The 15,700-nt window shown below is 46.8% G+C and overlaps 1 protein-coding gene across 7 annotated transcripts in view; it reads left to right on the forward strand.

Annotated features, from left to right (window-relative positions):
• Secisbp2l (SECIS binding protein 2 like) overlaps positions 1-15,700 on the forward strand; it is a 45,887-nt gene that overhangs the window by 14,858 nt on the left and 15,329 nt on the right. For 4 of the 7 annotated variants that reach the window (XM_087181008.1, XM_087181004.1, XM_087181010.1 and 1 more), the window contains 10 exons: positions 2,395-2,621; positions 3,331-3,355; positions 3,707-3,822; positions 7,705-7,836; positions 9,208-9,288; positions 9,670-9,837; positions 9,968-10,109; positions 11,615-11,743; positions 13,249-13,418; positions 14,498-14,630. In XM_087181008.1, coding sequence (XP_087037134.1) covers positions 2,395-2,621; positions 3,331-3,355; positions 3,707-3,822; positions 7,705-7,836; positions 9,208-9,288; positions 9,670-9,837; positions 9,968-10,109; positions 11,615-11,743; positions 13,249-13,418; positions 14,498-14,630 — 1,323 coding nt within the window. The remainder of the gene's footprint in view (positions 1-2,394; positions 2,622-3,330; positions 3,356-3,706; positions 3,823-7,704; positions 7,837-9,207; positions 9,289-9,669; positions 9,838-9,967; positions 10,110-11,614; positions 11,744-13,248; positions 13,419-14,497; positions 14,631-15,700) is intronic. The other 3 variants (XM_004835439.4, XM_004835438.4, XM_087180999.1) reach the window with 1 other exon arrangement.

The following is a 15,700-nucleotide window of genomic DNA, read 5'->3' on the forward strand; positions in this document are numbered from 1 at the left end:
GCAGGTTTGATGGGAATCCTGGCGGGAGCTGCGGGGACCTAACAGAGTAATTCTAAAACACAGGAGCAGGGCTCTGAGAGCCAGGAAATCCCTGGAAAAGAACTTCTCCTTTAAAGACTACTACTTACAAGTTGTGCTAATTCTTATGGGGTTATAGCATCAGTGCAGATACAAGAATGAAACAAATAGGCCAGAAATGGCCCTGGTGTGTAGCACTGCTGCCCCCTAACTTGTGTCCCCCTCAAATCCATTCCAAATCGACTGAAGACTTATTTGAGAAAACAGACGATTGGAGAAACCTGGGCAGATATTTGTGTGACTGTAGAGATAGCACTACTTGGAAAGCTAAGAATTTTAATTCTTACTAAAAATGAATGACAGCCAGGCATGCTGGCTCATGCCTGGAATCCCACCATTCAGGAGGCTGAGGCAGGAGGATTGCTTTGAGTTCAAGGCCAGCCCGAATCACATAGCATGACCCTGTCTAAAAAAAAAAGTAAATAATACCCCATCTTGTAAAAATGTTTTACCATGTACCGTTCACAATTTTTGACCATGTGAAAAACCCTGAGGAAGAATTGCATATGATAAGGAATTCACAAGAATCACTAAGAAAATGATCTCATACTGCCCTTGGGGCCTGTGGATTAGGTGCCAGGGACTGCAGCAGCCTGGCAGGACTGCAGGAATCTTTCAGTGCTGTGAATGTATCCACATGGAGCCTTTCCTCAGAAAGAGAAGGGGCTGTTTGATGTAAAGTACATGTTATTGTAATCCCAGCTACTCAGGAGCCTGAGGCAGGAGGACCCCATTTCCAAATAAAAATCAAAAGGGATGGGGCCATAGCTCAGTGGTAGAGCACTTGCTTACATGTGCAGGCTCTTGGATTCAATCCCCAGCACTGGTGGGAAGAAAGCACATTTTTACAGGACAAGAGCACTGAAACCTCCTTAGTGTCCTTCAGCAGGGGTGACAAATCATAAAAATTCAGGGCACCCACTCAATAGAAGATGAGGTTGTTTTCTTGTATAATTATGAAGAAATGATAGCGTGAGACATATATACACAGCCCAAGTCTAACTTGTGTCCCTGTTGTGTGAAAATTAGGCCTGGGTAGAGATGTGGAGAAAGGATAACTTGTGATATGCTGGGAAATGATTTTAAAAGGTTTTTTACCCCTTTTTCAGAATGTCTTACTCTAATTATAATTTATGGAAAAAAATACAAAAAACAGGCAACTCAGTAGAAAAATGGGCAGAAGTCAAATAATCCAAAAGTAAAATTAACAGACATTTTACAAAAAGAAGTTGTTAGTGGCAAAAAGCATTGCAGAATATGCTTGTCTGCTTGACCTCATTTTTAAGAGGGAAGATGCAAAGGGAAACCCACGTGAGCCCCTCTCCCCAGCGCCGAGGGCTGGGCCTGGAGCTCTGCACTGCGCCCAAGTCCAGCCTTTTTTCTGTTTTTTGAGACAGGGTCTCACCAAGTTGCTCAGGTTGGATGAGCCACCTGAGCGACACTGTCCATATTGGTGAAAGGTGTCGTCTAGGAGACATTAATCCCGCGTGGGATGGGCACATGGATCTGCAGGAGGGCTTCCCCCTGCCACTGGGCTCGCGCTGTGTTAACCACTTTGGAAATGGCCAGTCTGAAGTTGAATCCTAGTCCTAAAGTCTTAGGACTGTTTGCTGTGGAGAAATCCTTGTGCACTGAAGAATGGGCGAGCAGAGACCCCGCTGCCCAGGGGTCCCCTCCGTGCTGGGGGCTCCGCCCGTGTGTGCCCTTCACAGGAAGATGTTTCCAGCACCTGGAGACTGGTGTTGTGGGGGAGCACAGAGTGGGGTGGTGTGTGGCTGATGGGTGAAGAGCACCGGACAAAGGGAGGAGGCCGAGAAGCACAAAACTCAGGGCCGAGGTGCCGTGCCCTCTGTGGAAGACGGGCAGGAGGGGCACACGGGACCTCAGAAATTCGTGATTCCCTTTCTTGTCTCTCCTCTCTCTGTCTCTCTCTTCTGTGTGTGTGGGTGGGGGGGGGGTGCTAGGGATTGCACCCAGGGCCTTTGCACTGAGCTCCGTTTGAAACCTTTTTTCACCTTTTACATTTTGAGTCAAGGTCTGCCTAAATTGCCACAGTTGAGCTCAGACCCGTGTCCCTCCTGCCTCTGCCTTGCACAGAGTGCTGGCATTACAGGCGTGTGCCCTGCTCTTATCTTTGTTTTGGTTTTTTGGTACCAGGGATCGAACTCAGGACCTTGTGCTTTCCAGGCAGGCGGCGGGCGGAACCACTGAGCTAGATCCCCGGCCCTGTCATTTTATTTTCTTATGACATTGACTTAACTGGAAGTTACCAGTTCGATCCTCACAAAGAGCCATCATACTTCTCTTGCCTCGTAGATTTCCCTACAGACATTGCTAACAAGTCTCTCTCGGAAAGCACCACCACCATGCTGTGGAAGTCCAAGGGCCGGAGGAGGAGGGCCTCCCACCCCACGGCCGAGTCCTCCAGTGAGCAGGGTGCCAGCGAGGCGGACATCGACAGTGACAGTGGCTACTGCAGTCCCAAGCACAACAAGCAGCCTGCGGCGGGGGCCTTGAGAAACCCTGAGCCCGGGACCACGAGCGTACGTGTCTGCATTGCCCCCCATTCCTCTCCGCGCCTCCACTGCCTTGGGGTTCTTTGCTAAGACTGAAGTAGCTACTTTTGTTAATGCTTCCTAGTGTAATAAGATGGTTAAGAGATTTTACATGTTTTATCAGTGTCCTGGTTACTACTGTTGCTGAGAGAAAATACCCCACACCCAAAGTTAAAGGAGAAAAGGTTTATTTAGCTCCCAGTCTGCAGAGGTTTCAGTCCACAGTCAGCTGGCGCCTAGGCAGTGGCCCGGCAGAGGGGCGTTGCAGAGGAGAAGCAGTCGTGGCCAGGGAAGGCAGCAAAGCAGAGAAGCAGCAGCAGAAAGGGACTGTGGCTCTCTTACTGTCCCTTGTATTCTGTCCAAGCCACATGTCCTTCCGGCGGGTGCACTTACACCCAGGCTGGCCTTCCCATTATCCACATCCAGAACTGTGCCAGCCAGTCAGTGGGCCAATTCAGCAGTCACACACCCTCGGGGTCCAGCTGCCTCTGAAAGCCCCACCTCTGAGCAGGCACCTGGGGCTTTGGGAGGGCATTTAGACACAAGCCGTAACAGTTGGTAATAAAACATTTATGGAGGGTTATTCTTAGATTACCTGAAGTGTGTTTCACACAAGACTAATGGTGAGATGCGTTGCGGAGTATGTTATGTTGGCTTTTAAGTAGAAAGTAATTGTCCCTTTTGTTTCTCTTTCTAGCATGTGGAATCATCTGCATGTGCAGGTACTTATTTTCTGCAGAGTATTTTTGCTCTGTTTTCTTCTTCGTCTATGTCAGAGTTTTTATTTTAAGTATGAGCCTTGCTGGTGCCATTTTTAAAACAAAACAAAAAAAAGGCAAGAAACTACAAATGTTCCAGATTGTCACATTTGAAAGTACAGTTTTGCTAAACAAATGACGAAAATGTCAGCCGGAGGCATCTGAAAGATGACGCCTGTGTCACTAAGAACAGCAGTACCATTTAAAGTTGACACAAAACATTTTTGTGACTTAATTTAAGTAAATGAAATTATGGAGCAATTTAGATTTTGGCTTCTTCTATAAGCAAATCATATCTTTAAATATTTGTTACAGGTGGTGTAAATTGGTCCAATGTAACTTGCCAGGCAACTCAGAAAAAACCTTGGATGGAAAAAAATCAGACATTTTCTAGAGGCGGAAGGCAAACTGAACAAAAAAATAATTCACAGGCAAGTTGAATTAGGTTGGAGAAACTTGGTTAGGTATGAGATGGATTTAAATTTGTTACAGAAATGGTATAGTGATTATGAAGGACAGTGTCAATTTTTGGAGATGCACATTATTTAAAAGTGAACTATCATGATATCTGTAATTTTTTTTTTCTGGTACTGGGAATAGAACTCAGGACATTGCATTTGCCAGGCAGGCACAACACCACTGAGCTAAGTCCCCGGCCTGATATCTGTAACTTTAAAATGCCTTAGGCAATAAAATGAACTTAAATAATAAAACAGAATGGGACCAGGGATTTAGCTCAGTGGTTCCGGCGCCTGCCTCGCAAGCCCAAGGTCCCAAGTTCGATCTCAGGTACCAAAAGAAAAAAAAAGAAACAGAATGGTAAAAAGTTGAATGAATGTGGTATGTCTATTGGTGCCTTTTATACCATTTTTCTATTTTACTCTATAGTTGACTCATAGTTTTAAAAAGAAAAACCTCATGCTACTGCATCTGCTGTATCTTTTTCTTACCCATATAAAATTTTAAAAGCATTTTTGTTGTTGTTTGGTGTTTTGAGACAGGGTCTCCCTTTGTAGTGCAGGCTGGCCTTGAACTCACTGTGTACCAGGCTGGTCCCAAGCTTGAGGGATCCTCCTGCCTCACCTTCCCGAGTGCTGGGATAGCAGGAGTGCATCACCATGCCTGGCTTTGAAAGCATTTAATGCAGAGCAAGTCACTGATGGCTTCCACAGCCCAGGTGCTACCGAGAAAGGACTTGCTGTGCTCCATGCCACTCACCGTGGTGAGGCTGTCGGGAAGCGGGCAGGACAGCTCCCCTCCCTGGGCTCCACTAGTCTGTGAGGCGGTCTCCCTCAGCATTGTTTGGGTGAAAACGAGAGCTGAAGTAGTCCTTCATGTAATGGGGTGCAGTGCACAGAACTCTCCCAGTCCTGCCAGGCTTGGCCTCTGCAGTTGCCCGAGAAGCGGTACTCCTCAGACAAAGCATTCAGGTGATCAAGAAAGGGGTCTGAGAGCGCATGGCGCAGTGCTGGTTTTGTCTGTCTTCACCCGAAAGCGCTGGAGCCAGACTCGGACAGTTTCACTTCAACTTCAGATGCTTTCTTATCTCAGATACTTTCCTTAAGTGGATATTTGTTTGGTTTTTTTGAGATACAGAATTATTTTTTCTTTTAGGTAAAAATGCTTTCCCCTTTTGGAATTTCTGCTTGTTTTTAAGCTTTAAAAGTCTTTTAGAAGTCAAATATTTACCTGTATTTTCTGCTACCTTTTTACCACATAGTTAAATGGTTTAAGAGATTTTTAGCTGAGATTTATCTTGATATGTGATAAAACATTCCAGTGTAGATTTTCAAAGTAATTAACCAGCTGTCTTCTCTTCTCTTTGTCTTCTCTTCCATTTGTTCTCCTAGTTTGTTTTTCGTTGTTCTTTTTTCTTTTTTTTTTTGTACTGGGGATCGAACTCGGGACTTGGTGCTTGTGCGGCAGGTGCCAGAACCACTGGGCTCAATCCCCGGCCCTGCTAGTTTGTTTTTCTATCTCACCATTTGCTAATTCTTTTTTTTCTTTTTTGTTATCAGGGATCTAACTCAGGACCTTGCGCTTGTGGGGCGGGCGGCAGAACCACTGAGCTAAATCCCTGGCCCCATTTGCTAATTCTTATATCCTAAGTGCTATTTCTTGTCTGTTTTGTTCCATTTACCAGATTTTTTACACTTAAACCAGTCTGTTGTGTTATAGTGATTTTAAACATTTTTATCAGTATTTTAACATTTGATAATGTAGGTCATTTCTGTATTCTACAGTAGCGTTAATATGGCTTCATTTTGTGCATAGTGTGAAAAATAGGAGATGAAAAAGATTATGCAGCAAAGCACCTCATTTTTACCTGGCTCCCCTTTTTTCCCCCTGTGCCTTGGCCTGGTCTCCTGCATCCTCTGTCACCATAGAATGAGTCCCATGTTTTGTCCTCTTCTTACATAAAAGGTCGCACATCCTCTCTGTTCTGTGCTCAGTGATAGATCTTGGAGAGATTTGTTATTTCTTTCTTTCTTTTTTTTTTTTTTGAGACAAGGTCTCGCTATGTAGTTCAGGCTGTCCTTGGACTCACTATGTAGCCCAGGCCAGCCTCAAACTCATGGCAATCCTGCTGCCTCAGCCTCCCAAGTGCTGGGATTATGGATATGAGCCTGGCTGTCTTCCTATTTTTGAGTGATCTTTTCATGCTCTTCAGAGGGTTGTAAAGTTGTTAGTATATACTAACTAATTCTTCATGTATCAGTCCCTAGTATTTTTTTATTATATATGGCATATGAAGAGAATCTTAAGAATCTCAGTGTGAGTTTGGAGTTCGTTTCTGCTTTGTTTGGTTCACTGTGCCCACTTTCTGTCAGCAGTACTTAGCAGAGCTTGGCCGTCGTGAGGCTCTGGGCATGTTCCAGAGACGACCAGAATGCGTGCACATTTGGTCCTCGAGAACTTTGCTGTGACCATTAGTCTGGGGACTCTAATTTAGGTCTGAAACTTTTGTCTCCGAGTGAGTGTCAAGTTGCGTTTGCTTTTGAAGAACTATTTTCCAGTGTTTGTAACTTCACCAGTCACACATGCTGACTGGTGTACAGCAGCGAGCAGGGACAGCGTGTGACATGCTGTGTCTGTTTGTATGTCTGGCTCACGGTCCACGGCCTGCTCCTGGCCTGCTTCAGGGGGCTGCTTATCCTTGGAGTGTTGAGGTGACTGTTGAAGAAGTCTGCGTTCCTCAGCCTTGTATTGTCCTTTTTAAAGAGGCATTTCATATCAGCTGCACTGGGTACTTACACGACTGGAAATATCTTAGTGCTTAACAGGCTTTTTCTTGCCTTTATGACCGTTGAACATGTGATAGTTTGTTGGTAGGATGTGTCCGTCATTTGGGCCGCTGCTAGAGAGCGCTGTGGACCTTGGATGTGTGTCTTGAGAGCAGAAACCCTTCCTGCAGGCAGGCAGGCAGGCAGACAGGCCGGTCGGTCGGTCGGTCGGTGTGGAGTGGAGTGGAGTGGAAGAGAGGGCTCGGAGGGGAACGCTCGCAGGTGATCCCGCCTGCCCTGGCCTGTTCTGTCCTGGAGCCCCAGCTCCCAGTGCCATCGCCTCGTGGGTTAGGGTTTCTACACGAGGATTTTGGGGGCTACGAACGTACTCCGTGACATAGGATAATAGTAATGTATGTGACTGCATGAAAATTTTATTTTCTTGCGTCTGTCTTCTTGAAAACAAAACTTTTATTAAATACTTTCCCTCAGAATTAAAGTTTAAAAACCATAGGTAATCGGAAGACGTGATCACTAATTAACAGTCACGTGCAGCTTCCCCGGGTCTCCTTGGGCTCCTGCCAGCGCCTCGCTGGAGCTGGCTGTTAGCTGGAAGTGGCCGGCTGTGGGTGCGGCTGGCTCTGCCCCTGGGGTGGCCTCACAGCCCCGGGCCTCCCCGCTCACCCACGCCCGCTTTCTCTCGAGTCCTTCCGGAGCTCTGCGGAGGCCCAGTTCCCTGGAGACGGGTGCAGGGCTGGGTTCGGCAGCAGAGCCTGGCTCTGTGGCTGACGAGGCTGCCTACCGTGTGCGGGGACCTCAGCTGGTGTAGCTGCCCCTCCACTGCCTGCTCTCGTGAGTAACCTGATAAAAATGTTCATGTACAGGGCGGAAAAGGTAATGTGTATTAATGGCCACAGTTTCATGTTTTCCTTGTAATTATCTTAGGTAAAAAGTTTTAACTTTTTAACATAAATTGTGTACTTTGTGAAAATTCATTGAGTTATATGCGCCTGTGTACTTTTTTGTAAGTGCGTTGCATTTAGATATCTTAGAAATAGTAAGATTTTCTTTTTCCTTCTGGGGTTTTAGGTTGGATTCAGATGCCGAGGACACAGTACGTCCTCAGAAAGAAAGAATTTGCAAAAGAGACAAGACAATAAGCATATAAACCCCACTCAGTCCCATAGAAGTGACCCAAAGTCTGAGTCTTTATATTTTGAGGTATTTTTTTCAAACTCTGTTTATAAACCATTATAGAAAATGTTCCCATAAGAAACCTAATTTGTTATATTGTAAATGTAACTTTTTATGTATTAACATGTGGCGCTAAAGTTATAGATTATTCAGAACTATTAGCTCATTTTTTTCCCTTGGTTATATTTAGACTAACAACTTCAGTCATGTTTGTGTTTATAAAGTTTTGTCGGGCAGGTTCATTTGGAGGTGCTGTGTACAGGTAAACTTATTCACCTGGACTTCCTCCAGTGTGAGACATTTTTCTCCCTTTTTGTTGTTTTTGGTCCATGCACGAGGCTTTTCAGATTGGCATAGTTCAGTGTAGTTATTTGCGCTGCTACTCAAGAGACTCTGGGAGGAGGAGAAAGAAGACTGTTTTCTGTAAAGGCAGACAGTTACGTCACATGCTCCGCAACGCACCAGTCTGCATTGGCAGCCAGGGGCGGGGGTGGGTGTGTCCCGAGTGGTAGCACACGGTCACCCCCAGGACACTCGACTGAAGTGGAGCTGGGAGCAGAGGCAAGACCACTGGGTCTGTGGCAGGGAAGAACAATATTCAGAATGGCTTTGAACGAACAAGCAGAATTTGGTGTAACAGACATCTCTGGTAACATTTGTGCAACTCATTTTGGTTGGATCATAGATTCTATAAAATAGTTTAATATTTGGAGATTAAACTGGAGAGAAATGGAGAATATGTTAGATGAGCTTCATAGTTGACCCAGGGGACTTAAGTTCATCTCAATCATTCTATCAAGAATAGTTTTAATATCTAGATTTGGCAGTTTTATTAAATACACTTAGCTGTGTGATGGTTCTGTACTTACATTTCATTAAAGATATTAGATATAATTTTCAGTGTAAAGGAGGATGCTGGGTAGGAAATTAATTTGGATAGAAAAGGGTTTTTTTTTCAACTTTTAAACTTTTAACATTCCAATTTTATGTAGTAGTGTGAGATAGGGAATATATTAATAAAATTTATATTAAACTGAAGTCTTTTCCAAATGGCCTGACTGTGATAAAATCTGGTTTGATTCACTCTCAGTTATCTCCTCGTCTTAGGGAAGAATTAGAAATAGAAATGGAAAAGGACCCTGGAATCCAAAGGCTGACATAGGTAGATATGCCTGCATGCTAAACCAATTAAGTTGGCTAGGTTTACACGTGAGAAATGAGGTTTCCTTCTTAAGACTGCTTTTAAATAGTTTAGCAGTAGACTACAAAAAAGTCTCCCCCTCAAAAAAAAAAAGTCTTTCTCTATTTTTTATTGTTTCTAAGCAGTGTAAAAAGTTTTTCTTAGGACTTTACCATGAGCCTTTTTCACCAAACTTCACTTAACATGAACTGTTTCAGGATGAAGATGGGTTTCAAGAACTGAATGAGCACAGCAATGCTCAGGATGAGAATATTCAACAGAAACTCTCTTCAAAAGTAGTAAGTGACTCTTTTTAAAAAGATAAGCAGCGCAGCGTGGTTGCAGGAAACAGTAGGTTTAGCACTTACCTTTAATTTCTTTTTAAGATAGCCAAAATAAGATACTTTCCTGTGAAATTCACAGTCCCAAAACTAGAGAAGAAAATGCCCTTAATTCTCTGCAGAGATTCTTCCGTTGTTAATTTTTCTTTGAAGGATTTTACTTTTCTTCAATCAAGGATCCAGAGAAGCACCACGTGTTGCGTTCTGCTGCTGCTGCTGTCCCTTATTCCCCTGTCTGCAACGGTCCAGCTTCTCAGTCAGGTCCCGCCTTCTGCATCGCCGTTTCTTACCAGGAGCCTTACAAGGTCACTAACAGACGCCTTTCTCTGCCTACCATAGCTGGACGACTTACCTGAAAACTCACCGATCAACATCGTTCAGACCCCGATTCCCATCACCACCTCCGTCCCTAAACGTGCAAAAAGTCAGAAGAAGAAAGCTTTAGCAGCAGCTCTCGCCACAGCTCAAGAGTATTCAGAAATAAGTATGGAGCAAAAAAAATTACAGGTCCGTAGTCATTTCTTTGAGCAGTTGTGATGGTTTATTGCCAGGTTTGGCGGGACAGATAGGAGTCATGGTAACTTGCCACGCTTTCACACTGTGACAGAACGCAAACATTCTCGTATTGACCCTGCAGGAAGCCTTATCAAAAGCAGCTGGAAAAAAAACCAAAACCCCCGTGCAGCTGGATTTAGGAGACATGTTAGCAGCTCTGGAGAAACAGCAGCAAGCAATGAAGGCCCGGCAGATCACCAACACCAGACCTCTCTCATGCACGGGTGAGAGAGGGAGTCTCGGCGTTCCCTGTCTGGCCTTGGCAGTGTGTTGTGGGTATCGTCAGTCTGTGCGTGTGTGTGCATGTGCGTGTGAAGTCGGCTCAAACCACAAGCCTTGAAATTGTCTGTGTCCCTTCTCTGTACATTCAGGCTTCACCATCAGCACATCTGTTCTGCCCTGAAAACCTGTCCTATGTACTCAGCACCCCTTTCCCGGCCCAGCAGTCCCATCAGTGCAGCGTGCTTCTGCCCACTGCCCGCCCTGGTCCCCAGCTGGTCTCAGAAAGAGGGAGCTTTTTGAGGTATGAGCCAGGTTGAATCACCGCATGGCTCAGAACCCTCTGATAACTCCTCGCCTTTTGGAGCAGAGCCAGAGCCCTGCCTGAGGCCACACGTTCCTGTCCCTGTCCCCCTTCTCCCCTGACACTCATGACCCTGCCACGTTAGCGCTGCTGCGTCGTCACCCCCCTCCCCCACACTCTAGCCATCATCTCAGCTCGCTCTTCCTTTCCTGGAGTGCGGCTTCCCTGGAAGTCAGCATTGTTTGTTCCCTCGGTCCCTCAGGTCTCTGCTTAAACGTCCCTTGGTGTGCATTTTGAACCAACCCTATTTTTTTCTTCTTCAAAGGTTAAAAGAAAAATCAAGCGATTTGGCTCTCTTAATTGTTCAGTGACCCAAATGAAAGTAAATGGCAGCAGAAGTTGTGATCAAACTGTGCGTGCATGTGTGTGTGTGTGTGTGTGTTTGTGTGTGTGTGTGTGTGTGTATGTAGAGAATGACCTGGCTTTGTCCTGAGACAGCGATTACTGTTCTAACAAACCTTGGCAGATTTAGTGTTCTCCACAGTCCTAATGCACTCACTGATTTCCTTAGTCTTTGTTTTAGTGGTTGAGGAATAGGGTAGAAGGAAAGGAAAGACATCAATAAAAAGCACAGATACTGAGAGGCAGGTTGGATTTCCTGTCTGTTCTGTTCCCATGTAAAGGGACTGTTGATTGGACGGGAAGATAAGTAGCTGTGTATAACTGTAAGCTTATGTGCTAAGTCTTTACATCTGTAGCTAGCTACCAATCCAGTATAAACTGCACAGTGACTTACAAAAGGCAGTATGGAGTGTGTGCCAAGCCTCAGCGTGTGCGGTTGAGATGGGCATGCAGCAGTGCCCTCTGTCTTCCCAGGTGAGGGGCCCTGGCCTGGTCGCTAAAGCAAGGGGCTAGGGGTGCAGGGCGTGTGAGTTTGCAACCTGCTCTTCCCTATGTTTCTTTGGGAAGTTGCCTGGCTTTCCTGTGCTTCTGTTCCCTAACAGGAAATGGGGGTGGTGACAGCACCTCCCTTTTGGAGGGGAGAGAATGGGAAGATGTGGGTGCAGCACCCGAGAACCTGGGCTCTCAGCTCCTGTGAATGATACCATGGGGGTGCAGAGCTGGGTAACCTGTCTTGTCACTTCAGTTTTGATTCATTTACAGATGCTAACTTATGAAAGTATGAATACGCATCTCTGTGTGCAGAGTGTTCTGTTAGGAGCTGTTGGGATTACAGACGTGGTCAAAATACACTTTTGTTCGAGAGGTTTACAATCTGGCGGGAGAGGAAGACACATGGAGGGAGACAGCTGACCAGACCAGTACCCGAGGAAAGTACGGGCAGAGTGCCTGGACTGGCAGGAGAGAGTGATTTCTGTGACGGGGAGGTGGGGAAGGGTTAGAAATGAGTGCGTAAGATGCCATTGGAATGGGCTGCGGAGGGAGTGTGTATGCTTGACATGGAGAAAGCAGGAAAAGTGTAGGCTTGAGGCCAGCCTGAGTAACTTACTGAGACCCTACCTCAAATAAAAAGTAACAAAAGGGCTGGGGGTGCAGCCTCGTACCAGGAGAGGGAAGAGGAAGAGGAGAGAGTGAACTCAGCACATCATCAGCATTTAAAGCAGAAAGTGTGGATTTTAAAGAAAACTATTTCGAAGTTCAAGAAAAAGAGAATGTGGTTCCAGTTGCAGAGGTGTAAGCAACGGGTAGGGTTATGCGGGTGGGGCGTGGGGACCAGCCACAGATCACACCCCGTGCCTGGAGCGTGTGGTGCGGAGGAGCTGGCCCCAGAGGAGGAAGGGCTGAGGCCCGGCCCGGCTCGTGGTTGCCCGTCCCTGTGCAGTCCTGGATGTGGGTTAGTGCAGTCGTCACCAGGTGTCTGGCCGCTGTGGCATCAGGGAAAGGGTACTCTGGGGTAAAACCGTAGGATGTTCAGATTCCAGGACCAAAACAAGAAGAACCAGGAAAAGCTGACTTGGGGCCTGGACTCCACTCAGTGGTCAGGGCTTGCCTGGCGTGCACAAGCCCTGGGTTGATTCTCAGCACTGTGAGAGAAGAGACTGGAACGTCACAGAGGGCAGGGAGCGGATTTGCAGTGGGGCTGCACCTGCTGTCAGATGCCAGAGCGAGCAGGGAGGTGTGCAGATGCATTCTCCTGGGCGTCCAGGCCATGTGTGTTGTGGACCGGGACAGTGTCAGGAGCAGCCTGCGGCGGAGGCCGGGTTGCAGAGGGGTCTGCGCCTCCTCCCCTGCTAAGGGGACAGGCGAGGTCACCTGCTGCAGGACGTGGAAGGACACTCAGAAGTGCTCTCAGAGTGGTGCCAAGAGTCAGCTGAGGATGGGCCGCCACTCTTCATCCACAGGACAATGTGAGGAGAGGGAGCTGGGGCGTGGCGGCACAGCCCTCTGGGACGCAGAGGCAGGAGGATTGAAAGTTTGAGCCCAGCCTGAGGGATGTAGCTCAGCGGGAAGACCGGGGCCGATCTCTAGTATCACCCCTCTGAAAGGGGTGACAGCTGTGAAGGTGTCTGTAGAGAGAAATAAATAGCAGGCTGCGTAGCAGTCGGAGAGGTGCCGAGTCTGGAAACCTCGCAGTAGAATGGTTCCAACGGAAGCCAAGTTGCAGGACTCCCATGCCGGCAGAGTGGAATCAGGACGCTGGCCCGTGGGCAGGGCTGTGTCAGGGGCGCCGCCCAGCTGGCCCTGCTCTCCTCTCTCCCAGTGTCTGCTTTTTCCACGGGAAGGGGATGTTTTTATAGATTTATCATTGGGAAGTTTGAAAGTACGTGGAGCTGGCTGTGCAGTAAAATTGCAGTAGTAATGTTCTTGTTTGTTTCTAGTGGTTACCACAGCTTCTTGCCACACTAAAGACTCTACTACCAAAAAAACTTTAACCAAAAGTCAGCCCTGTTTGACATCCTTTAATTCTTTGGAGATTACTTCCTCTAAAGCAAAAAAAGGGAAAGAGAAGGAAATTGCAAAGCTTAAGCGACCCACAGCACTTAAAAAGGTAAACCAAATCTGTAATCTTTTGCCTTATGGGATATATGAAAGGCTTAAGTCTGTTTTTCCAGTTGAGTTGTGGTGTTTTAGCCACCAGACTACTGTGAAGTATTCATGGATGTGCATCTTTATAGTGAGTAGTTAATTCAAAATGGGCATATCATCAGCATTATGATGGCCTTTCTGTCTAGAACAAGGTCCTAGAGAATGAAGTTTTTCTATAAGGTTTTAAAAAAACCTCTTAAACATTTCATATCCAAAAGCCCTGGATTTGGTTGGTTGTTTTCGCTTGTTTGTTGGTTTTTTGGTCTTGTTTTGTAGTCCTGGGGGTTGAACCTAGGGGCTCAACCAAGTCCAGGCAAGCATCCTGCAGATGAGCTACAGCCCCCAGCCCAGCTGTAGATCTTAGTACAAACCTCATTGCATGCTGTCCACTGTACATAGTTTAGCCAAACATTTTTATCCTCTTCTTCGTTACCTGTAAACTGAGGATGAGCTACATGCTCGGTCAACTCCCAGTTCTTAGAATGCAGTAACCCATGTCTACATAGTTGAAAAGTGAAATGTAAATCAAATGAACTCTTACATCATTTTTTGGAAATTCAGTTTATCAAATAAGATTTAAAGAATGAAGTACAGTAGATGTGATTTGATACTGTCTATTCTCAAGCCTCTCTTTATTTTGGTACCGTATTTTCTTCAGCTTCCGGTGCCTGAACTTACTTTATCATTTTGGGGCCAGTTTCTGCATAGCCAAGCAAACACACAGCCACCTACAATCCCCGGGTCTGCATTTGTGTGTAGGACCACACCTCTGTGTCAGATACAGTGCACCATGACTTATGACCTTGATTGGTTCCTGAGGGCTGGTTGTTAACTCAAGTTGGTTGTAAGTCAGTATAGCTGAGATCTGGACACTCACCTGGGTACATGCCATAGATAACAAGAGGCAGATGAATCTTCTATTCACCTAACCCAAGTTGTTCATATGTCAGGCTGGTCGTAACTTGAGGGTCTGCTGTACGTTGCAGTTGTCTACTACAGGGTTGAAGAGCGATCAGTTAAGACTGCTGTAATGACTTTCAGGTTATTTTGAAAGAGAGAGAGGAAAAGAAGGGCCGTTTAGCTGTGGACCACAGTCTTTTGGGAGCCGAGGAGCCGACAGAAGCACCTTTAGATTTGATGGACGACTCTCCGGAGGAGGGCCCCTCCCAGGAAGGTAAGGACTGGGGCCCCCAGGGCAGTGCAGCCTCGGGGCTGGTCCTCACATAGAACGTGTGACACCATTCATGGATGTGAGGACTAGAAACGGGCCCCAGAAGCATGAAGTTAGCCGGGTGTTTGACCATTTTGGAAACTAACACGACAGCGTCCGCTTTGATGGAAGTGGTTGCGGTTCTTAGTTCTCCAGGTGCTGGTCAGAAATGTTTGCCCTAATTGCACTCTTTGTGTACTGCACTGGTACTCCTGTCCCAGTGCATTTGCTGCCAAAGGGCAGTGTTGGGCTTTAGTCTCGGGGGGCTCCCTCCTGTGAGTGACCCTGCGCTGCAGCTCAGGCCTGCCAGAAGGACGGCTCACCAAGGTGGGGGAGAGAGACACACACAGACACACAGACGCACAGCAGTGCCTTGAAGGTGTGATTGGGAGGCAAGGATGGTTTCCTCTGGGAAGCCTGGTCTTACAAATGTCCACTGAAGGGACAGGGCCAAAGTTTTGAGTTGATTGATTGCAAATCTGTACCTTTCAAAAATGAATAAGCAACCATTTATTTTTCTAGTATTAGTGGTATTATGTATGTAATTATAACAACATGACCAAAAACTATTCAGTGCATTTTTTTGTGCTTTCTGTACTACACCACAGCTAGTAGAAACATTTTAAGTTACTATTTTACAAAACAAGGCCAAGTTCAATGAAGAAAAGAACCTGTGCAGCTGCCGTTGCAGGCGCACAACGGAGAGGTGGGGAAGCTGTGTGCGCAGTCTCTTCGTCCTCCCGGCCGGGCCGGGCGGCACCACACTCAGCATCTGACCCTTCCACTTTCAGTTCTGCTGGCCGGGTGCAGGGTGGAGTGCCGCTGCCTGCACCCGCCCCGCAAAGCCTCCTGCTCTGGACTGTGTGGTCACAAGGTGTCCCCAAGCATGGAGTCGCAGGCTGACAGTCCGGAGGGGTCGCCGCACCAGCTGGCCAGGCCCACACTCAGCCCCTGAGCCGGGAGCTGGACACTCTTGGCTCAGCGTTTGGAAGGATAGGGAAGCCGTCACTACTTCCGCTAATTGGAGGTTGAGC

This window comes from Heterocephalus glaber, unplaced genomic scaffold (genome assembly GCF_053883595.1).
Source record: "Heterocephalus glaber isolate CG9 unplaced genomic scaffold, H.glaber_assembly_v1.0 deba00000122, whole genome shotgun sequence".
Classification (NCBI taxonomy): Eukaryota; Metazoa; Chordata; class Mammalia; order Rodentia; family Bathyergidae; genus Heterocephalus; species Heterocephalus glaber.